This window comes from Rattus norvegicus, chromosome 4 (genome assembly GCF_036323735.1).
Source record: "Rattus norvegicus strain BN/NHsdMcwi chromosome 4, GRCr8, whole genome shotgun sequence".
In the NCBI taxonomy this organism is placed as follows: Eukaryota; Metazoa; Chordata; class Mammalia; order Rodentia; family Muridae; genus Rattus; species Rattus norvegicus.
Genome location: NC_086022.1, coordinates 26,631,448 through 26,656,545, shown reverse-complemented (window position 1 = coordinate 26,656,545; position 25,098 = coordinate 26,631,448). Strand labels below are relative to the sequence as shown.

Here is a 25,098-nt window from a genome sequence, read left to right as displayed (position 1 = left end):
TTAATAGTCAAGTGATAGATCATGTCATTCCTACCATGCATTTCAAAACAATTCCAACAATTCACTACATCTTTTATCATCTAGTACCAGACAAAATGCAATTTTTAAAGAAATTATTCTCAATTAACTCAATTAATTAAATTCCCCTTATAGTTTTTGGGATTGTTTTGAGCCCTGCAATAACTTGTTTGCAGGGTAAGGATCCTGACAGAATCCAGCTGGGTCTATGTCTAGAGTCAATGTTTCTAGTAACTTACAGAATCCAAATATACCAATTAGTACATTCTTTTTCTCCCTTTCTACCTGAAATTTGTTTTTAAGCCCTAAAATGTTGATCATAGAAATTAATGCTAATAGGCAAGTTAACAGTATATAAATTATAATGCAGTTCTTGATAGGTATCAAGTATCACCTGAAATCATTTTCAGTGATAAAGCAAATGATATTCATTGTAACTCTCAGGAATATAAAATAAGTCACAAAAATTTATTGTATAATTTGTAACAGCTACACGATCCTGTAAAAAATGACAAACATCGTCTTAATTAATATTTACAGACGGTTCCATAAACAAAGTTGACAAAAACAACCCTCCCCAACTCCTAATTATATACGTATTTATAAAAACTCCAGGAATATAGCTGTCACTTCTGAAAATCACATTAAATACTAAAATCCAACAAATGCAGAAGTTGAAGGGGAAGAAAAAAATGTTGACAACAGGCTACTTGAATTGTCTTCCTCCCAAATATCTAAAACATCACAGATTCCACTGTTTTCAGTGTAGCTTGTAAAACCCAAAAATTCTGATTTCTCCCCGCTTGTCTGAAAAAGGTCCAACAGAGACTGTACTGGTGACCCACAAGTTCTGTCTCCATGTGCAGGAAGATACTCAGTTCTGTTCTTATCCCATTCGGCACCAGGTTCCACATTTGCTTTCTTTTGCCCTAATAACATTCTCACTTTCCGCTGGATTTTACCACAAGGCAGACTCTCCATATGCTCACTGTGACCCTCATGAGGCTCCTGAGGACTACAGGGTGGAGGTCTGGCCTTCACTGTTAGCTGCTCTCTTGATGAATTCAACGTCACCAGCTCAGAATCATGACCAATCACATGAAGGTCCTTTTCTTGCAGATCTTGTGCTGAAAACTGTGTAATGTCTGCAGTTAACTTTGGTTGGGGTAGATTACTGTCCGTACTGAAATAGGTACATGACTGTGGCACACATGGAGTGACGCCTCCTCTCTGGTCTACATCCTTTCTATCTACAGTTATTTTATGTTCAGAACCAACACGCATGCCCTCCTGCTTATTGTCACGCAGAGGGAGCTGTTCACAATCCGGCTTCAAGTCAGGCTCACTTGCATTTATCAGGCTCACTGGTTTCCCAACACATCCTTTAAATCCAGTTGAAGAATAGGTTGTGGGTTCTGAACCAAACACATGCTTTTCTTCAGGTTTCTGGGTTTCTTCACATTGTAAATTCTGCTCGAGCAGTTGTCCATTGCTTTCTTCTCCATCTTTCTGGAAACTGGGCTCCAACAGTAGCTTCTCCCTTGGTTCAGTGTTTTGCAGGACACTTGCAGAAACAGAAGACAGGGATCCAACACTGTATCTTATTCTTTAAAAGAAAAAAAATCCCAGAAGTTAGAAATTAATAAAACTATGTATGAGTTATTTAGGAAACTGATAGGATAGCCCTAACACAGAAATCTTAATACTTACTTTAGATCATCTTTAAAGTAAAACACAAAAATCACCTACATACAGCTGAAAACTCTACAGTACCACCTCCCCATTCATTCTTCTCCCTTCCTGAGATAACCAATACCATTAACTTTGAACTAATTAGGAAAAAACAAAATAACATGAGAGAGATGACAGTATTTGTATCTGACCCTGATTTTGTTATTATCTTTAAAAAATACCAACACTCTCAATGTTTGGTTTCAGAAAGTACTTACTGGAAACCAAAAGCAGAAACATATTTTCCATTTATATCTAAACTATTTCATATCAAAGTGAACTAGATCTTTGCACATGTAAAGGTAACAAAATAACCCTTCAATTTCAAACATATATTTGACCCAAACATCTTCATGTATAATCTTAGAATCCTTGGACTGCTACTCTCTTGAACAATCCTATATTATGCAAATGTGTGACAAGTTATCAGATCACCAATCACACTTGGCATTTTACATCACAAGAGACAGTGAGCAATATACAATTCACCCGTCTCTCCAAACAGAATGGTTTCCTTTACTTATATATTGTGTTTAATAGAAAAGATTGCCTTTGTGCCTCAATAGTGAGGCCTTAGGTATGATCCTCAGAAAGCAAAGCAAAACCAAAAAAGGGACTTGAGTGCCTTTCAACAAATGGGTGTTCAAAAAATGTAACAGTAGTTTAACTGGAGGCTGACAAGTAAAAAATTGTACTGATAAAATGATTATGGAATAACTAGATAAAAAACTGTATGTTCAGGTCCTTCCTGAAACTTTCACAAAGTTTTAAATACTCACAGGAGACCCACATTAGTTAAGTTAGCCATAACATACACTTAAGTCCTACAGAGATCCAGGGTCTAAACAGAGCACCCCCTACTGACTTTTTAGAAACTGTGGTTCACTATCTTATCTCTAATCTTTGTGCCTTAAGATTTAGGACAAAACCAGATAACCTAATTATCAAATATACAGAATACCCTAGAAGCATTCCTAATCAACATTTCTAAATTGAGTAAATAGTAAGCTACCTGTTTTAACCCCAGAGGTTGACAATATTGCCTGCTGGTCTATCTGGTCTATTACTTCTTACGTAATGTTTTGCTGCAAAATAGCCATGTTCGCTGTTCAGCAACAAAGCTGACCAGAGGTCATTGAACTCTTCCAATTTATAAAACCTAAAACATTGACTCCATATTCACCTTAATAGAAAGAACTGTGAGCTCCCTTTCAAAAGCATGTCAGAGGGAGACTAAGTACCTTTGGTGTCAGGAAAAAGAAGGGAAGAAGGTGGTAGTTCTAAACCTTACTTATGTCAAGTAGAAAAAAAAAATCTCTACTCCAAGAGCAGACAAACTTTATATTATATTTGAGTGCCATAAATAGCTTAACAATCTAAGTAAAACTTTGGCAAATATTACCTTTTCTTTTTAGGTGTGTCTCTTTCATATTCCACAAAATCAAAAATTAACTTAGATACAATATCGTCAACAACTTGATACTGGTTACTCTGTGCAAAGTTCCTGTGTTTCTCACTCAGAAGGTGCTAAAACAAAACAAAAAGTATCTTAAAATTACATTCAATAATTACATCAATTAAGTAAAAAAATCAAATACCAAAATAACTTATATCTATATCTACATCCATCCATCCATCCATCCATCCATCCATCCATCCATCCATCCATCTCTATCTATCTATCTATCTATCTATCTATCTATCTATCTATCTATCTATCTATCTGAGATATGTATCAAACTTTGACATCAAACATAGTAAAAACTACATTCAGCAAGGCACTGTGGCTCATGAGTTAATCACTGCACTTGGGAGGCAAAGGTGGGATGACAGTTTAAGCTTCAGGATAAGCTGGTATAAACAGTGAGTGCCAGGTGAGCAGGGATGACTGCAGTCACTTTACTGAACCAGCATAAATCACAGACTCACTGTGAAGATTTGCCTTTATTCCCACAGATAAGTGTATCTTTTATCCTCATTTTAGAATAGCTGGAGATAAAAAGCCCCATAGACTGACAATGCAGATAACAAGTGAGATCATGTGGTGCCCAGCCCCAGTGAGTGGTATCTACAACACAGCTACTGCACCCAAGGTCCAGGAAACCCCATGGAACAGATCAAAAGACTCTAAGAACCAGAAGAACACTAAGTCCGCTTGCTGTGAGACTGCATCTCTTAGACACGGCAGAGGACACACTCACTAAGTGTCAACGATGGTTGTCCAAACCACAGCTGAATAAGGACACCATCAACAGACATGCTGAGATGGAAGATAGAAACTCACGGGGTCCCAACCCAAGACAAAGAAGTAAAGGCAGCGAAGGGATACTGAGGGTGGAAGAAATAGTCTTCTTCAGGGAGAAGCACACCAATTAGTGACCAAATAAAAAGTGGTCAGCCTGGCAACATATATACAAGAAACATTTAGGAACTCAAGAGACTGTGTGTATACAAATATACATGTCTCCAAATACACACATACAGACATATATATGAACAATGTTTACAAAGAGCCCTTGAGTTTGGGAGACATCAAGAGGCTGTAATCGGGGTGGGTGGAGAAGAGGGAAATGATGTATTCATATTTCAATTTAAAAATTATTTTTAAAAAGATTTAAGATAGACAAAAAGAACTATCTTTAACATTCAGTAACATATTAATACTTTATAAAACATTTTCATTTACTATTGTATATAATTACCAAGGTAGGGCTTACAGAATTAAATGAAGTCTTTTAACTAAATATACAAAAGTTGAAAGCCTACAAGAGTCTAAAAGAGTTTTAAAGTGCTAGAAAGCTGGTTCAGTTGTTAGATACAAGTAATGGTCTTCCAAGACTTGAAATTGGTTCCCAGTGCCCAAACCTGGTCGCACAGTCACCTGTAACTCCAGTCCCTGGTAATTTGATGGCTTCTTCTAGACTCCACTCATGTCACTCACTCACACAATTATATAAAAAGCCTACTATTTGTTAGCAGAGGAAAGGGGAGTGTTTTTCAATCTAAGAGTGACTAAGAGGAAAGTAAGTTGGTCATGGTAGCAAATCTTTAAACCTGGTATTGGGGAAGCAGTGGCAGCTCTGTGAATTGGAGGCCTGCCAGTCTACAAAATGAGTTCCTGGCCAGCCAAGGGTACATGGTGAGATCCTGTCAAATAAAAACTAAACCAATTTATAGTATAAAACTCACTCACAGGAAACAAAGTTCCTTCTGAATGAGTGAGATCTCCAGGCTAATTGTTTTGTCAATGGGTTCAGGATATCATAGTTAGAGCCGTGAGCTGGGTATGGTGGCACACACACACCTTAATCCCCAGCACTGGGGGAGGCAGAGGCAGGTGGATCTGTTTGAGGCCAGCCTAATCTACAGAGTGAGTTCCAAGGGAGCCAGAGCTGCACAAAGAAACCCTCACAAAAACAAACAAAATGTCTAAAATAAATATCACATCTTTAAAGATCAGATTGAGTTCATTTATATTCTGGGAAGAAAAAAATTATGAAGTAAAACACTAAACTTATATAGTTTCTCTCTAAATCCACTCAGATTTTTGTTAGTTAGTATTGATCTAAATGTCCCAGCCTTCTCTAGCACAGTAAGTCAAGCACTCTGGGGTCTCACGTGTGTCAAGCCTATGCCTTAGCACTGAGCTACACGCCCAACACCCTGCTCCTTCGCTACCACTGAACTTTACACTCCACTTCCACATTCTCCACACTACAGTACAACTAGAGAACAATCGCTTTAGATCCTGTTATAGCTCAGGCCCGTCACCTTCACTCAGTTATTCCTCCTGCCCTCACTTTTAGATTTCTGTTCTTTTTTCTGTTTTACTTTATTCATGTTTACATGCCTACATATAGCAATGGCTATATCTTCACATATAGAAAGAACATGCAGGCTGCTTCTTTCTAAGATTATGTGACCTTTTTAAGAACTTAAAATGATGCATTCTAAGTACACAGATAGTGACTAAATATATTTGATATTGATCTATTTGAAAGATCTATATATTTGCTATATAACTTCCTAAAATGAATCTGATACTGAAAGCATAAAATTTAGTATGAATCTCCACAATTTCCATCCCAAATGCCCAATTTAACTGTATAGGATTTCATTAAGTTGTGCAGATTTAGAGTCTAGTTCATCTTGGTATATGATGTTTATATTTATTTGCCCAAGTTTTCTTTCTTAAAATAAGTTTATCTTTAAAAGTAACAAAATAACCCACCACACTTGAAAATGTATATGTTATTTCGTAGGTCAGCCACACAAGGTCGAAAATGTAGGCAATGTCTGCTTTACCTACAGTTCTTAAAAATTTTATTTGTGCATGTGTGTGGTGTGTGTGTGTGTGTGTGTGTGTGTGTGTGTGTGTGTGTGTGTGTGTGTGTATAGACCAAAGACAACCTTGCCTATCACTCCTTCCTCAGCCGCTGGCTACCTGGAAATTCAATCAAGTAAAACAGGCCAGCATCCCAGCAAATTGGCCGTCTGCCCGTGTCTGCCCCAGCACCAGGAATAAGCAATATGGCACCCCACCATATCTACACTTTTTTATGTGGGTTCTGAGACCAATCTTAGTTCCTTTATAACCACTTAACTGACTGAGCCATTTTCTAAGTTCTCAAAAATATTTCCTAACTCAGTCTCTTAGCATAGATAGAAATGAATTCTTGTGAAACCCAAGGTAATAAAACTATGGTTGGTGGGTTGGTTGACTTTTCTTTTCAGGATAAGATATCATTATGTAGCCCACATAGCCCTCACACCCAAGAGTAACCCACCCAACTCTGCTTCAATATAAATTAAGAAACAAAAAAACTTTCAAAGTCGTGATCTTAAATTTCATTCTCAAATCTACTTTCACAAATTTACTTTGTGACAATCAGTGGACAACTTTCCTACTGTTCTTACACTTCCTGAACACATTAGGACTGCAAAGATAAAGACAAAAACATTTACATTATTTGTCCTCACAGAAGCAAGTGAATTTCAGAACCAATCAATAACTTTAATTTCAAAATAATTAGAAGTTAAGGGGAAAGATTTGAAATGCTTCAGCTTCTGATTCGATGCGATTTTAAAGGTACTCCTCCTTTATTATGTAACTGAAACAAATCACCCCTGGTATGGATGTACTTCAAGTGACAAATGAACACCCAAGCCTGTGCACTCTGACACCCATCAGCCTGGGCTTGCTGAGATCGAGAGTAGAAAGGCTGAGTCGTGCACCACTGCTTCTGTCTACCTACTTAAAAGTTAAATTAAAAAAGTAACTTACGATTCATAAGCATTTGCTATGTACCAAGCTCTTAGGGCACACAGACAAGACTACCCCAGAATTCCAAAGTTCTTCTTTTAATGAGCTTTCAATATCCAATAGACAATTCTCATCTTTAAAAACTTCCTTTATTTAATATGCTCTTAAAAGACTTTTCTTTTTTAGCATAGAAACTTTTCATTTACCTACCATCTCTTAATCCAAAATCATATAAACCCCTTCAGTCTTATCTTTAGTGTTTCAAAAACCTGACCATGCCCCAGCACGCCTATCCCCACTTGGACAAGCCGTCACCCTCTACTCAGGTTTTACCTACCAGTTCTGGGCACCCTTGCCCATTTTGGTTGGTATCAAGACGCCTGGTTACCTAACTTTTCTACTTAAACATCACTCAAATATTTCTCTGCCAAGTCTAGACAGACAGCAACACCTCCATACCTGTTTTGTGTCTCCTGGCACTGATCTAATAATGTCTACATATATTTTATTTTTTCATATTGTAGTTGTATACTAAGCACTCAAATATTTATTAAATGAATAAAAATTATTTTCTCAATGTTGACTTCCCTCCTTGGGTTCTTAAAATGTCCAGTGTTTCCGGCTAAAGCTGCAGCAGTGCTGACATACTTGCCTAGAAGGTGCAGCGCTGTGTCCCCCCCCCCCCCCCCCTTAAACAAACCAGAGCTGTTTCCATGACGAGTGCATTTATAACTATCACACTCCAACTACAATCGCAATAGTAAGATGGGAGTGAAACATAAAAACCGTATTCAGATTTTTAGAAACACCAATCCCAAATGGAAAATCACATTTACAGTTTCAAGATCTTCATATTTCTGCAAGCAACATTCACAATATCCTTTTTTTCTCTTTTCCTTCAACTGGACTTGAGCTGGGGTTCCATATTTATCGCCATCCGTATTAATTCTAGTGATAGAAACACATGGTAACAAAATCAGCTGCTAATGAATATGTTTAGAACTTTATTGCCTTAAACTAACATATGCAGAATCTATCACTTGTAACAGCAAATACTTTTAACTGCATTTCAAGAAACGTAAAACAAATGTAATAAACATTCTGAAAAACATTTCAAATGGTCAAGAGAAACATTTAATTATCTGAGCCCCACTCCCATCTGAAAAGTCTAAATAATGCACTGTTTTTCAGACTAAATGTAGCATAAAGGCATTAGATCACACAAAGGGAAAACACAAACACATACCAACCACCACCATGGCATAAAATACACCCCAAATCATGATGAAAGGAAAAACAAACAAACAAACAAACAAACAATAGTGAAAGTCTAAATAGTATTCTTTCTAAAAATCAAGCTTGTACCTACTTGAGTTTAGGCTGAGTGTGTTTCTGCATGCTAGATGACTTATCGATATCAAACGGACTGCAAGGCTTCTGAAGGAAGTAGTTTATACAAGGCATACTGGGGAGCTGAAGGTAAAATGGCTTGTAAGTCCTAAACATATAAAAAAGGCAAATATGTGAGCTTCTCTAGGATGAAACAAAGGTTTTAAAGCTTTATAATTAAGTTGTTTAATCCACCTCAAATCTGAAATACACAAGAGAGACTTGGTAGGGGTAACCTTCCTTTCAAAGAACCAATTTGTAGGCCTATTCCTTTAACAATTAAAAATTACTTTTTTAAAAAACCGAAAATAAAATTTTCATACAATATTCTGATCACTTTCCCCTCTTATCTCCTCCCAGATTCTCCCCCAAAACACCTACCATCGAAATTGTTTAAAACAGTTTATAGTCTAAACTATTTAGTACAGTTTATAGTCACGTTGAGCATTAAAAGTTTTATAATTACTTTCCCAGCCTCCAGAGCAGTGGTTCTCAACCTTCCTAATGCTGAGATTCTTTAACAGTTCATGTTGTGGTGACCCCAACCATAAAACTAATTTTGTTGCTACTTTATAACTAATTTTGAAACTGTTATGAATCGTATTATAAATAATGTTTTCCAATGGTCTTAGGAAACTCTGAAAGAGTTGTTCAATCCACTGGGAGTTGTCAACTACAGGTAGGGAAGCACTGCTCTGCTCTAGATACTTTTTGAAACTGTACAGTTTAGTCACGTCAAACATTAAGCTGTGAAAGCATCACCACAGTTCTTATACCTTGCAAAAGTAAAAACCCCACACCCCTCTATTTCCTTCCAACCCTGTGCAACCACCAGTGACCAAATCTGAGTATTCTGAATAATTTGTGTACATCAAATAATGCAGTATTTTTCCTTCATACTTCCTCTATAGTCCCAACTCAGTTTCCAACACACTGGACTCTGACACTTACCGGTTCACATCTTCAACCTTTAAAAACGGCTTCTTGAGTCTCCCTGCTTAAGAAGAGAAAATACCATTAGACAGTTGCACATCAGTAAAGAGTCTATTGTGGTTAAAGCATCTAGAAAACCTTTACACCCAGAGAGTTGAAAAGTGTAGGCCTCAGGTAAAATATCTTCCATATCACATGCTGAGATTTGTTTTGGATTTTGTAATCTGGACTGCGGCAGGCTGGGCAGTAGTTTCCATACTCCAGCCTTGGTCTCTGCGGTGCTGGGACTGCAGACCCATGCATTGGTGCCAACCATATGAGATTCTTAAGCTGAATGGCACAGCTCAACAAAATATTCAGTGTGAATATTTTCACACTAAAAAGCTATCTCAAAATAATCTTTATGTTCATCCCAGTAAATGGATTTGAGTAGTTGTTTCTTCTGGGACTATAATACATTTTTAAAAACAGTTTTGAAGATATTAATTTCGGGGTTGGAGATGGAGCTCAGCAATGGAGGGCATGAACAATCTTGTAGAGGACTCAGTTTCTAGCACCTATGTCAGACTAACAACTGCTACAACTTCATCTCTAGGGACCCAACACCGTTTTCTATCTTGTTTGAACATCTGTAATAATGTACTCAAACTCCTCCCACACCTATAATAAAGCATCTTTACAAAATTATTAACATGGGGAAGAATAGCTTAAGTGTCACCAGACTGTCTAAAACAGTAAACGTCCATGTTCTACAAATTACTAAGAAATCGTTTAAAGAACTTTACCTCAGAAAAGCTTTCTAAATACATACATTTGGGTATCCTGGAGGTTAGACTTAGGGTATCATGTACCTGTGGTAAGTGCTCTATCATTGAGTTAGAAGGGCCCAAGCTTTAATCTTCATGTTTAATTTTTTTCTAATCTATAAAAGAAAATTAAACAATGTATCAGGAATACTTACTTCTTGCTTTTTGTATTCCAGTACCAGCTTTTTTCCCCTTTAAAAAAAGAAAACAAATAAAGTGAAAATATTGGGTTTAAAAACACAGAAAAAACTGTCCAGTACTTTCAAGAGAAAAAAAATGTATAGGAAAAATACTTTATCAAAGCAGGATGGCTATTGTACAGGGTGAAAATCATGCTTCTTAAAATCAATTCAACCAAATAACTGAATGGCACTCAAGAATTAAAGGTACTGATCATCTCTACAGAATTCAGCCCACTTTACACCCTCTGTTGGAGAGTGGTGACGCTGGTACTGATCACTGAGCCTTTAACATTAATTAGAATGGAAAGGGTACAGTTAACAGTGCAGACCTATGTGAAATGCATACCTGCAGGTGAGTCAATGCACTGACTACAACTAAACTCTCAATAGCACCCAGTGAGCCACTACACAGGTATAGCAAAATCTTAAGGAGGAAGCAGATTTTAGTGTCAGGTGTATCACATTTAGGACCTAAAGTAATAAAGATGTCACAGTGAATAGCTTAAAAATTACACTAACTTCATCTTTTTCACTAGAGAAATAAGGAAAGAGGCTCCAGTAGCCCAGAGAAATCTCTATTTTTTTTCTTCCAGTTGTCCTGTGTGTGCCCTCCAAAATGTAGTTCGGGCAGTAGTGTGGGCAGTACGGGAAATCCTCAGTCACCTCCATGAGGAGGTCGGGGAGAGATCCATGAGTAGAGGATTAAGGAGGAAGCTGGAGAAGGGCATCCCTAGCTCCCTAATCTACACACGTGCTGGGTCGAACTCAGCATCAACATTGCCCAAGCTGCAAGAAGATCCAAAGTGTGAGCACAGGAAGGGCTTTGGAAGTGGAGCTAAGATTTAATCACTACCCAAATCTCAAGACAAACCCACAACTCCAGCGCTGCAAGTCTTTAAAAACTGCAGGCAGCCATAAATTCAGGACAGAATTTACAATCTGGACAAAAACAAAGCTGTTAACACAGCAGTACTGCCAGGCACGGTGGTGCACAACCCTCATCCCAGCACTCGGAAGGCAGAGGCAGATGGAGCTCAGTGAGTTTGAGGCCAGCCTGATCCACAGAGTGAGTTCCAGGACAGCTAGAGCTACCTTGGTAAGACCTTGCCTCAAAAACAAAACAAAACAAAACCAACCAAAACAAACCAGCAACAGCAAAAACAAAATCAGTCTTGTCTAACTATTGTAATAGGTAAGGAATCTACACAACATTGGCAATTTCTTGTGTGTAGCCAAAATTAACCACATAAAAGATACTTAAAAGATTTATACTGAACAGGAATCAAAGGGGTATGGCACTCAAAATGCAAAAGTTTCTGGGTGGACTCAGTAGCAGAACGTAAGTGACAAAGGTGCCGGTACATACAAAGATAATGCCTAATACCCATTTCTAACCGGAAGAGGGGGAAATCTCAATGGACACTACCTCAGATACAAGTCCCTGGTGTTGCTGGAGTCCTGAAGTGCAAGCTGCTTATTCTGCTACATGAAATTACCAAATTTCCTAACTACTTTGTCTCCTTCTTTCTATGTGCCAGAGCACAGAACTTTCTTTTCTTTGTATGTAAGTCGTTTAAGAATTTATGCAGTAAAAACAAACCAACAAAGAATGGTCCGAGAAATAAGAGAGAACAGGGAGAAGCAAAGAGTTCAAGGAAGGACTGGGCAACACAGGAAAACCAACACAGCTGGCTTTGAAAGGAAGCAAAGGATATGCTAACTGCTTCTGAGTTCCATACCTTGTCAGTTAAAAGTGAGTGAGAAATATAGGAGCAGAGATCTGCAGAACAGTAAGAAATGGAGTATACGGATGGAACAGTAGTTAGACAGGGGTGTACAATCAGAGAGTCTAGTGTGTAGACAGTGACTCTGTATAGAGGCCTTGAAGATGAAAACAGGAAAGACTGTACGCTCCGAGGATAGGAGAACAATAGGACAATCACAATAGCAAACACCTTTGGATTTTCTTATATGATAGGCTAATCTTAGTGTTCTTCTACAGAATAAACAAAATATCTCTTAAAATATAGCAGCAACAAAAAAGGATGAAAAAAACCTATGCTCTTACCCCCAAAACAGTTTTTACTTCATGAATATAAGCTTCAAGTCAAATGACACACAATTCAGAAACCAATTTTTTACTTATGGGGGAATTACTCATAGATATTAAAAACAAACACACAAACAACAAAAACAAAAACCAGGCTGCCGCCTTTAAGAATAGTTCAAACTACATACCGAATCCCTCCCAGAAGTATTTGGTTTCTTGAGTGCACCCAAAGCTTTCTTCTTCTGTTCAATGTAGTAGCGAATGTCTTTATTGAAAGAAGAACTGAAGGTTAGCAATTTTACCTTTAGAGTTAATCTGCGATGTTAAGTGGCAGTAACCTCACGTTAAGGGTTTAACATTGGAGATACTCCCCTTCTACCAAAATTTTTATATGTAAAGCTAAGACCCAAAGGACAGACATAGGTATGTACAACAAATATTGTCAAAAGACCATCTTACCATCAATATGAAGAATCTTTACTCCCCATGATAAGGCGTTTGATAATATACTATTAGCAGGAATAAAATCCTGTAAAACAAAAAAACAAGTTTGTCTAAAAACTATTTTTAAAACTTTTTAAAATCTTAAAATTTATTTAAATCTTAATGCCACTGAAGAGATTATGCATAAATGTCCCTAATGAATTACAATAGAAATGAGGACCCTGTTTTATATTTTGGCATTCTTAAATCGTTTCCAATTAATATATTCCTGTTTTGTTTGAAACAAGGTCTTGCTTTGTAGCCCTGGCTGGCCAGGAAGTCAGAAATCCCCATCTCTGCCTTTCAAGTGTTGGGAATAAAGGTATACCTGTTGTGCTTGGCCTAACAATTAGTGTATATTCTTAACAATTAGATGTTTATTCTAAGGTAACTTAAAGTTTACAGTAATGTTTAGCATGACCACAAGATGGGGGTGTTCCTCCAGGAAAAATAAGTTTCTATTTCTGACAGAATGAGATATGCTGTAACTTGAGCTTTTTTCATTAAAAATTATATATTCTGGAGTATCTCCAGAATATCTTCAACTTTCAATTAAAAATTTTGTGTATGTGGTGTATACATGTCTATGTGACGCAGAGGCCTGAGGTCAATGCCAAATGTCTTTCAATCTCCCCACTTTAAATTTTTTAGATAGAGTCACTTGCTGAAACTGAAAGTCACTGATTCAGCTAGGCTGACTGGCCAACTACCTTTAGGGACCCATGGGTCTTACCCTCGCCCTCCCAAAACACTAGTGCTAGGATCAGAGGCACATCTCGCCATGCCTGGCTCTTCACTTTTGATGTGGCTTTTGGGCATCCAAATTTAGGTTCTACTGTTTTCATGACAAGCATTTTGCCAACTTTATTACCAGTTCCATGAGTATTTATTACATTTACTTACTCTATATGTATGTTTGCTTGTGTGTATGTGTATCAGTGCACACACACCAGAGTGCACACTTGGACATGAGAAGACAATTTGCAAGTCAGTTTTTCTCTTCTGCCATCTGGGTCCTAGGTATCAACCTAAGGTCACTAGTTTTGGCAGCAAGCAGCTTTACCCACTGAGTCTCCTAGCCAGCCCACAATTAAATTTTTAATAAAATATAGCAGTACACCTATTATATATGACAGCATATATCAATAATGGCAGCACTTGGAAGTCAAGATATATAGCAAATTTGAGGCCAGCCTAAATTACATGAGAAACTGTCTCAGAAAATAAGACACTAAAGAAGCAAAATATGCATCACGTGTTTTTACTTCTTCCCTGTCCCTGGATGTTTCTAGCTCTGGCTGGTGTTGAATCCCTTATGTATCTGAGGCTGTCCTTGAACTTCTAGTCCTCTCGCTCCCTGGAGTTGTTAGGACAGGTGTATGCTGCTATGCCTGGCTTATGAAGAGCTAAGGATCTCACGTGCTAGACCAGCACTGTCCCAGCTGAGCTCCAGCTGAAGCCCGCACGCTGTGAATTCCAAAGTCCTACTCACATGATCCTTGACAGCTTTCTCAGCTAACAACTTTCCTCGGCTCAAACACACCTGTAAGAAGACCAAGGAAATAATTACAGTACTTCATCAGAGAGAAAGTTAGAAGAGAGAAATCCCTGAAAGTAGATAAGTGTTGTTTATATTGTTCCAATGGCTATGAACACAGTAAATTTACAGTGAAAAGTGGCTTCATTATTCTCTTGGCACGACAATTGAAATTTTTTCCCTCTTTTTTTTTTTTTCCAGGGCAGAGAACATCAACAAACATACCAAGCAAAAAGAAAAGCAGAAACTGAATGAGACTCAAGAGGACCAATTCTTTAGTAAATGAAAATAGCTAACAGCCACTGACACTTTAAAGTCAAGCTATATAGCAAATTTGTGGCCAGCCTGAATTACATGAGAATCTGTCTCAGGAAAAAGAAAAAAAAATCTACACTTTTCAGGTTAACATCAGATTTGATTCTTTTTCCTTTTTGGTGGTACATTCTAGCAGCATTCTACAACTGAGCTGTATCCCCAATGCTTCTCAAACCTTAACTTTAGATTTGGTCTCACTAAGTTGTTCTAACTACCCTGAACTTGTAATTCTCTTGCCTCACATTCCTAAGGAGCTGGGCCAACAGGCCTGGCTTAGCTTTATATTAAATGAAGATTTAAGAAAAATAAATGTTATACACAGCTTTTATAAATTATTTCACCTTTAAAGTAAGGCAGCACAAACAGTGGTTGGAAGGCTATGAAGCAGTTGTAGTCATTCTCACTGAACAGCACAAGCCTGACCTAGTGTCCGCCTTTCCTCACAGACTGCCTTTGCAATTCATGTTTCCTGTGCATTTCAACTGCTTTTCATGTGGCTCTGCTTCAAATGCCAATTTAATTATATTAGTATAACAACTTAGGTACATTAAGCGTTTTATCTCTTACTGTCTTTTCTAAGTATTTATATCAGTTTGCCCTTCCTTTTGTCTTCCAATTTGAAAGAAATGTACTGCAAGAAAAATTTTAAGCATGGATCAAAACTATTTTTATGCAATGGGACAAATGTATACCACTGTAGGCCTTGTAGACCACATAATATTTGTCACAAAGACTAAATTCCACCTAAAGCATGCAAGCAGCCCTAACATTTATACAATATTTACACAAATATTTTCTACTTGTCACAAAATACTATTTTGATTTTTTCCCCCCACCAACCTCTGGATATGTAAAAATATGCTTAACTTCAAGGTTGTGCACAGTCAGTCAGTACACTGTAGATGGCTGGTTTATCTACTTTGAAAGTTTTAAAAGTTTCTATTTTTCTTCAAAAGAATGGCTGGCTATTTACTTTTGCTGTAAATTATTCTAAAAATCAAAAGCAACCTGTCTAAATTGTAAGTGCATGCTTTAAGAATCAGGGGACAACTTGACTACTGTGTTATTAAGGAAAAATAATCACCTTTCAAAATGACAGCAAAATTAGGCGAGAAAGCCACAGATCTTTGGCATTATAACCATTCCACCTATGCATTGTAACCCTGCTACCGAAAGCCCAGAGTCAGGTGTGAGGGAAAGCATTTGTAAGCCCAGGACCTGGGAGACACTAAGGCAGGAGGAATGAGAATTGTGAGGTCTGTTTGGACTACATAGGGAGAGTTCAAGACCAGTCTGAGAGGGCTACATTGTGAGACCTTGTCTTAAAACAAAAAGAAAGCCATGAGGTCTCAAAGCATCGATGACACACTTACTCTGTCTTGAGACTTAAAGGAGCTTCCATCATGGCTGGGATGAGGGGAGGTGGTTTCCGCAGTATATGCAGATTCCGGACTTGGTACAGGAGAAACTCGACCCAACGTTTGTGCATACTTTGCTTCCTTTTTATTTGAAACAAGATAACTGATATCTTTGCTGAGAAATTCTTCAACTCGCTAGAAGAAAACAAAGTATTTATAAAAAATTCCAAAGCTCTTTAAAGACACTGTGAACAAATTCCAATTTCATGTAATCTAATATCTTACAAATTGGCGCTTTTCATGCTGCATTTTTGAGCCCATAGTTCTGAGGAAGTAAAATGGGAGTTTCATTAACAATAATATCACATGCTAGATACTATTCTTAAGTACTTTATTCTAATTAATGTAGTCCATGCACTCTCCTGCTACTTATCTACATATATTGGAGATGGAAACGGAAGTGACTTGCTGGAATCACAATCACCTCAACGAAGCCTTCTTCTCCAGAGACCAACTCTTCTTCCCCTGCACTATGCTGTGTACAAATGGACAGAAAGCATCTGAAATATAGCTAGTACAAACAGGCCATTGAATTTTACACTTTACTTAGATGTAATGAATTAGCTACTACCTGGCACTTCAGTTTAAATCATTAAGTTTTAACATTTCCTAAAGCTTAAACATAGCAGAGGATCAGAACCTTTACTCTCAAAAGCATAAAATCTTCAGAAAATGGACCCCCCCCAGCATGTTTTGTAGTAACACCCATAACAAAGTCAATGTTATTAAAGATCACTCATTACCCAGGGGTAGGGAATTGAACATACTATCAAAACGCATACATACCACATAAACACAACTGACACAGAATACTGAGAACCAAGCAGAAGTAACTAACAATCAGTAAGAAGACTTGCAAAGCTCCAATCCCTTCAGGATTCGCAGTGTGAAAGGCAGTAAGAAGGGTCAGCAAGACGCCTTGATGGGCTGGCAGTCCTTGCTGCCAACCTGATTATCTGAGTTCGAGCACCTTGACCCACATGGCAGGAGGAGAAAACCAACTCCTGCAAGTTAACCTCTGATTTCCATGTGAGAGCACACATCATATGTGTTCCAAGCACGTTCATTCACACTACATAAAACTACATGAAACTACATAAAAATAAGAAGCTAAAAACAAAATGAAGCAAAGTTTGTGATAAGTTAATTTAAGCTACCATTGACTGAGAATTAGCTGTTGACAGGAGCAACATTTAGTGAAATGCAAATTGTTTCCTTTTCCCTTCTAGGCAACGATCATTTTCATTGACCAGCTAATAAAGTATCCATATTTATTTATTGCAAGACACAGGTATTTTAGCATAAAGGTTTAAAAGGATGTAAGTGATAATTTATATATAAAATACTGCCTTAAACTTCATAGTCTCCAGCAATTCCATATATATATAATATATATTATATATGAGAGTTCACATATACATACATACATACATACATACATACATACATACATTCAACTAAATTATCTCAAATGTGTGGTATAATAAGGTGAAAATGGGCTAGAGGGATGACTCAACAGGTAGGAATACTGGCTGCTTTTCCAGAAGACGAGGGATCAGTTCCCAGCACCCACATGGAGGCTCGCAACTGTCATTTCCAGGTGATCTAATGCCCTCTTTTAACCATTTCAGGCACCGTATGAATGTGGTATATAGCTATAGGTAGGCAAAAAGACTCCTACACTTAAAAAAATAAAATAAAAATAATTTTAAAAAATGGTGAAAATGTGCTCTCCATGGCAGGGGTTCTCAACTCTAGCTTGCAAAAGTGCTCCTGCTCTAGCTATGCAAAAGAAAGAGATCTAAGACAGGGTGATCGGTCACTGCATTAATTACGTTTCTCACGGGCTGTCACGGGTTTATTCTGGTTCAAGAATTGAGGGAATACAGTCAATCCACTGTGGCAGATTAGGAGCATGAAGAGACAGAGCATGGTGTATTGCAGTCAGGAAGCAGAGAGAAGCGTTAGTGCCACACTAGCATTCTCACTTCCATCCAGTCTAGAACCTCTGACCATGGATTTGCTTTCTGTTGCTGTGAGAAAACCCCGACTAAATCCAACGGGAGGAAAGGGTTTGTTTCAGCTACATTTCCAGGTGTGGGATGCAGGCTGCTTCGGCTTGGCCACAGCCATTAACTAGGATTTGTCTCTTGTTCTAGCGAATGTGATTTTTGCCAGTTACATAGTCTAGTTCTGGGGACTCTTTAGAGGATATAAATGTGAGAACCCTGGGCGGTCCTTTGCGGTTCCCTCGATGCTGCTGGTTCACTGCATTTGCAACTGCTTATCTGCTGGACTGCTAGGTATTCTGATAATGAAGACTGGATTTGTCCCTAGGAGCTCAATGATCCTAATCTTCAGGAAGTAGCCCACAGGAAATGGGCTTCCGTTTTCCTCTTCTACCTAGTGTTGAGGGGTTGGAATGGATTAGGGTGATAGATAGACATAAGAACATAGTAAAATAGTAAGACAAATAAACTAACACCTCAAAAGGGGTGGAGACCCCACAGGTTGAAAACCACTGATGTAGGGGAATCCAGGGAGGAGCTTGCAGGAACTGAATGAAGCACATGGAGGAAGGCTGCTCACCAGCCTGCTCTGTCTTCATCATCGTGCAGATGTTCACTATCTCTTTGATACACTACTTTCAATTCTTTCACATACATCAATTGCTGGAAACCTTTTCTTGAAACTGCCCATACTATCTGCACAGCTGCTGCCTCATTTTCCACTCCCAGAACCTGCGACAAGTAAACTGATGGTTCTTTGTCAGTGCCTGATAGGCAGCCTAAGATTTAGATGTTCATCTAGCTGATGATCAGAATGTTGTAGGGCTAAATGATTAGCCCTCCACCCATTATTTATTTTTCTGTATGAGTGTCTGTATGTATCTGTTGTGTGTGCCTGGTGCCTGCTGAGGCCAGAGAAGGGTGTCAGATGCCCTAGAACTACAGATGGTCTAGAGCTACCACATGGGTGCCGGAACTGAACCCAGGTCCTGAATGAACTGCTGAGCCTCTCTACAGCCCCCTTTACACACTGGATTATCTTCCTGGTGAAATGTAGGTCTCCCATATTTTGTATATAGCACACTTATAATATCTAATTATATATAATAATATAATACATTATATTAGACATAGGATATACACTTTTTCTTTGGAAGCAAGCCTAGCTTGGCCTTGACCTAAGGATGACCTTTGGAGTTGCCTGCCTTTACCCCTGAATCCTGGAATACTGCTCTGTGACACTGTTTTTTACAATGGTTGGGACTGAACCCGGAGCTTCATGTAGGCCCAGTAAGCACTGTGTTAACTGAGGGAACATGAATGATTTGGAAATGTTCTCTACCACTTAGTGATTTCTTGTTAATGTCCTGGGAGAGAGTAAGTTGTTAATTTTAACTAAGTTGAACTTATGAATCCTTTGAATTTGCTGCCAATGATTAGATGTAATTTTGGTACCATTAAAATCACTGCAAAGTCAGTGTTATAAATACTTTCAATATTTTCTAATTATCGGAAGCCTCTTACATTTATATTTTGGCTCCATTTTGAGTTAATTTTTTACATGTGATGCAAGGTGAATTTCCAAATTCAATTCTTTGGCACGCAGATATTCAGGTCTCCTGAAACTGTCTGGCAGAATCATCTTATCACTAAAAAACAAAAACAAACAGACAACTAACTGTATATAAAATAGTTTATTTCTGAGCTCTCACTCACTGGCCTGAATGGTATACAACTATAATATCATACATTTCTCCCAGTTTTAATTTCCTATAAACTGAGTTAAAACTCCTTAATGTAAAATTTAAAAAGAAGGGTGGGAGCATTGAGACGGCTGAGCGGATAAAGCACTCGCTGCTTTTTGAAGGAGACCCTGGATCCGGTTCACAGCATGTGCATGACAGCTCGCAACTGTCTATAACTCCAGTTCCAGAGGGTCTGATGCCCTCCTGTCTTCCTTGTGCACCCAAAATGTCTTTATACAACAAACATACAAACTTAAAATAAACAACAAAACCCCTGCCTGGTAGTTTTGGGCACAGTGCAATACACAGAGAAACCCTAATTTACTATATCTCAAAATAACACCTCCACAAAACCAAAAGGAAACCAAACCAGAAAACCACTTCTGTTGGGTGTGGCTCAGCTCTGTTACTTCAAAACTGGGGAAATGGAGGCAGAACGATTATGAGGCTCCAGGCCAGCCTGGGGTACCAGCCTGAGGTATAAAACTAGATGCTGTTTCAACTAAAAGCCTCCAGCTCCCGGAGCCCAAGCCTACGCCATTACCCTGCACAATGAAGAAGGTGCCTTTTACCATCTGGTTCTAATACAAGTGACTCCTGCCACTCCCACTCTGTTTCACTTGCAGGGAGTCTGTAGCATTAATTACACAAACACACCTATACAGGCATATATTTTAAGTGTGTTCTTCCTAAAAAGTGTGTATAGTTTACTAAATACATTCCTGAAATTCCTCCGATACTCAGCTCAAATATTAACCGTATTGATTCACGATGGAAGGTAAGCTTGTCCATCTGTGTCCTAATAGCAATCTCTACACATTTCTATTAAAGGCTGTTCTTGTTCTTGAAATGTATGTTTTTGTCCCTTGCAGGTGTAGTGGATAGGAGTGACTTTACTTTAGCTGTGGTTATTCGCATGCCTCTATGGAAAAGCATGATTTTGGCATGTGCGGCTGGTCCTTGTGATTGAAAACCTTACTCGTGTTTCTTAAGCCTTAGATACTCTGCCGGATACTCTGAATAAAGTTGGCTTTTGTATGAGACTTTAGTACACCTCACATTTAGGTCCAGCTCTCCCAGGTTCAGGCCACCAACTAGAGCAGTAAACACCATCCTTATATTTTCTTTCCCCAACTGTTTTTATTCTAGTCTAAACTGTTAGGAAACGGGCTTGCCCTTCGTTCTTTCTCTTTAAATAAGGCCTTTACTAAGTAGCCCTAGCCAGCATGAACTTGAATTCATGACCTCAAGCTTCGGCCTCCCAAGCCCTCTGATTACAAGCATGCACCTGCAAGCCTGGCTTTGTCCTTCAGTGGCTTTGATTTAGCTATTTCCCTTAACACCACAAAAGGCTCACTATTGTCAAAATTGACTGCTATATAGTTAATAGTTGAATTATCACAAATGTCCTTGCAAATTTTTAGCAAGGTTTAATTAAGAGTCACAGAAAACAAATTATCTGTGGTCAATTAAGCAGTGACACCATTGGGGTGATCCAAAGCAAAAACAAATAAAAAAAAGGATAGAAGGTTTAAAGAAAACCAAACATTGGAGGAATTGATAAAACTGGGCTTCTTTAAATGTGTTAAGAGAAACCAGATCTAGGGACTAAATTGACATCACTGAATTATACAGCAAAGACCAGAACTAGGTACTTTTTTCCAGTAAGAAAGGTGGTGCACTGTGGAAGTCAGCTCTCTTTTGCACGGGGTTGGCAGCACAGGCCTTCCCTTCCCTGCAAGCTACCGCACTGGCCTAAGCCTAAGCACTTTGCTTTTCCTAAGGGAAAAGTGCAGATGCGATAAAGCAATTATGCAGCAGAGTTTTCTGCATTGGAGGAAATCATAGGGATCAGAACGTCTGGAGAGCTCATCTTAGAAAAAAAAAAACCACTTTTGTGATCATGGTAACTCCCCTGCCACATTATTATAAAATGTATGCTTTTAGTATGTCCATCAAGATACTTGAAGCCATATATAAAATCAAAATGTTCCTTAACAACTATCTATGATAGAAGTAACTGAAAATATGTTTCTTGAAAGTATCTTAGGAACTGTTGTGTGGACGGAGCAGAAAGAAAGGGGTGGTAGAGTTATCCCTGTCCCCACACCGACACTGCCCGTTGAGTCAAAGCTCCCTTTTATAGGTGACGGGCCTGAGCTATAACAGGATCTAAAGCTATCGTTCTCTAGTTGTACTGTAGTGTGGAGAATGTGGAAGTGGAGTGTAAAGTTCAGTCGTAGCGAATGAGCAGGGTGTTGGGCGTGTAGCTCAGTGCTAAGACATAGGCTTGGCACACGTGAGACCCCAGAGTGCTTGAGAGGGCACAGACAGCTGACATTGGTCAATGTACTTGAGAAAGTTATCAACTGTTCCATAGCCATCGATATTAAAATACTGGTAGTGTATCATGTTAGAAGACTAACAAGTAGCACTCATTTCTAAAACAGAGGGGTCTTTACTCCTATCTAAGGTCCCGAGTACATTAACATATCCTTGATAGGCAATACAGTCGCCCTGGCAGGTCTGCCAACCATGACCTTGCGAACTGCAGCCACACTGGTCGTTATGATAAATGCTACCATAAACACAGGGCAGTTTGTCAACAAAATAGTATGAAAGAAGGCTGCTCAGGGAGAGGAGACAGGGAAGAGAGTGGGCAAGAGTGGGACGGGTAACAGGGGTAACTGAATACAATTTGTATATGAATGCAACTGACAAAGAAAAGAATGAAATCCACATGCTTTTCATATTCAAAGTGAAATTCTATCAACTGCTACCCAAAGAAAGGAGACAAATTTCAAGGGCAGGTAAGTAAAATATCACATTAATAAGTAACTCTAAGAAATCTGTGAAATATTCTTGTGAATTTCCAGTCTGGGAACAAAATGTTCAAAAACATGCTAACTTTTAGTCCAGCAGAAACCTTTGAAAGCAGTAAAAATCATAATAACCACATTTGCTAGATTTTAGGTAATATTAACATTATACCTAAGAAGTCTTTACAGAGATTTGCCTAAGTTTTCTAATCATATAAGTAAGGGAGAAAACAAGTAATACAGTTTAACTATTACTGTAAAATTGTTCCTTCATGGCGGTCACCTATTGACTCAGTACTTTCTCTCCTTGTACATAACACACACACACACACACAGTATACCCATATGTGTATTCTAGTAAATTGTATGTCATACATGTAATGATTGATACACACATATAATATATATGTATGTATATATGTGTATATATGTATATATTATGTATATAATATATGGAATTATTTTAAAACATAACTACTCCCCTCAGCAATCAGTCAAGTAGCCCCTGCTATTTTGAAAGAAAGGCAGTTCTCTAGGACATAGAAGTCTCATTCATACCAAACCATTAATCACAGAAACTTGAACATTTTATCAGGCTACAAACGGTTTAAAAAATGTTTTCTTTATCCTCTGATGGAGGGGCTTGAACACAGAAAGTCTTGCACATGTCACTAGGTGCTAGGCCAGGGAATTACTCCCAGTCCCCAAATGACTCACTAATAATCAACAGCTCATCACGGTGGCAAAATGGCTATAATTTCCAAAATGAAATTCCTTAGTGAGTTCACCTTACAGAACGCTAGTATTGCTTTTCTCAACTTTTGCTGGCTGTGCAGTTCTCACTCACCCCTCCAAGTTCCTTTATGTCTTTTTGGAGTTTTTCACATATGGTGATAGAAGGCAAGTCAAGGTAAAATATTTTCCCCCAAAGCGGCTTATATTTGGATTTTTCCAGTCTATTATCAGCTTTCAGGGATTTCAAAGATGGTCTATTCTTTTCATTTTTGTCTTGGATGCCACCTGCGATTAAAAAAAGAATCAGGCCATGTTTTATGCAGACACAATTTAACTGTTTAACAATATTCAACAGCTTTATTACAGAAAGGAGACATTATTAGTCATAACAAATTAAGCCATTAGAATCTAAATGTTTTCCCGAACTTTACCACTTAGGATGAAGGCAAACTGCTGCACTCTATGGTTTCTACAAATTCTGTACTGGAGAACAAGAGCTGAATCTTACTCCTGTTCCATGTATAAAGGCAAGGAACTCTATAAAGACATTCTTGAAAACTTACTCTCTCCCGATGTAAACTTCATATTGGTATTAGCAGGTCTGTAAAGACTCAACCCAGGTGTTTAAAATATTAAAAGCGTATTTACCTAGGCACCCGCACACGCTTATCTAGAATAAACAACCTAATTCTCCAGGGTTACCGAATGCTCATACTTGGGTTTCATAGTTTGTCTAGTACTTAAAAGAACTAAAGGATGGAGTTCATGCACTTTGTTTACATATGAGGAACTTAGGTTCATTCATGTCCTTTTTTTTATTTTAAAAGCAGATGAGTATCAAACAACTTCTCTAAACTTTTCGAACACAACCTGCACTTTAGTACTTAGTTAATAGACACACATGTGTATCTCTTAGGAATTTTCCTTATAATGGATTTTTATTTTTATATGAAATATTGAGATTGAAATCTGCTTTTGTCTATGAGGTTGAAACACACACACCTCCGTCTCCCTAATGAGTGACGGGAACTAACAGTCACAAATGGCAGTGGGTGCCTCCTCCGTGGGGCGGTGTGGCCATCGGAGACCCTGCTCATTGTCTGAAGCTTGCAGCCCCGGGAATGCCGGATCGCTCGCTGCTGAGGCGGGGAGAGCACGAGGGGCCCGGGCAGCGTCGGCCCCTCATGGAGACCAACACCGAACGCCTTCCGGGCGCCGAGAACCCAGAGAAATGCAAAAGCACAAGAAGTCGGGCAGGAAGACTCTCTAGAATCTACCGTGGAACCGGCAGGGTAGGAAACCATTAAAGGGACCGCGGCGGGGGAGGGGCTCCATACCAGGGAGAGGTGCTTTGCTGTGGATCCTCATGGTCTCGAGGTTCATGGCAGCCACCAAGCACCTACATGCTGGGTCCGCACCGGGGGCCGCATGGGACGGCCCCGAACACAAAGCTCCAAGGGCCCACCGGCCCTGGCCTCGGCCCCGGGCGGCGTCCGCTGGCCGAGTTTCAGGGCCGGTTCCGGCGCGGAGGCTCGGAGCAGGAAGAGGTTGTAGCTCCGACGTGGGAGCTGCGGCGGTTAAAGATTTGAAAACGCGTCACGCGACCGCGGCGCCAGACGCGCTCCCCGCCCTAACTACGCCGGGCGGGCCTCGCGCGCCGAGAGC

General features: G+C 38.9%; 1 protein-coding gene across 4 annotated transcripts; it reads right to left on the bottom strand.

Moving 5' to 3' along the window:
• Positions 1-465: 465 nt before the first annotated feature.
• On the bottom strand, positions 466-25,055 carry Dbf4 (DBF4-CDC7 kinase regulatory subunit). Of its 4 annotated transcripts, none has more exons than XM_039107501.2 (12): positions 24,771-25,055; positions 23,546-23,718; positions 16,081-16,260; positions 14,348-14,398; positions 12,832-12,901; positions 12,561-12,637; positions 10,296-10,332; positions 9,353-9,395; positions 8,382-8,510; positions 7,849-7,960; positions 3,152-3,276; positions 466-1,624 (listed from the first exon to the last, which is right to left on the bottom strand). In XM_039107501.2, exons 1-12 carry the CDS (start codon positions 24,814-24,816, stop codon positions 670-672), a joined length of 1,998 nt encoding a protein of 665 aa, XP_038963429.1. In that variant the 5' UTR covers positions 24,817-25,055; the 3' UTR covers positions 466-669. The 4 variants fall into 4 exon arrangements, with proteins under 4 accessions (XP_038963429.1, XP_038963430.1, XP_038963431.1 ...); XM_039107502.2 differs by lacking the exon at positions 24,771-25,055 and adding an exon at positions 19,659-19,783 and having other exon boundaries at positions 9,353-9,398; positions 23,546-23,674; NM_001191748.2 differs by having other exon boundaries at positions 552-1,624; positions 9,353-9,398; positions 24,771-24,960.
• Positions 25,056-25,098: the final 43 nt, after the last annotated feature.

Coding starts and splice junctions, on each gene's coding strand:
- Dbf4 (NM_001191748.2), bottom strand. CDS start 24,816: ATGAACCTCGAGACCATGAGGATCCACAGCAAAGCACCTCTCCCTG. Junction 12,902..14,347: donor AGAAAGCTGTCAAGGATCAT/GTGAGTAGGACT, acceptor TTTGTTTTACAG/GATTTTATTCCTGCTAATAG. Junction 12,638..12,831: donor AAAGATTCTTCATATTGATG/GTAAGATGGTCT, acceptor CTTTCAATAAAG/ACATTCGCTACTACATTGAA.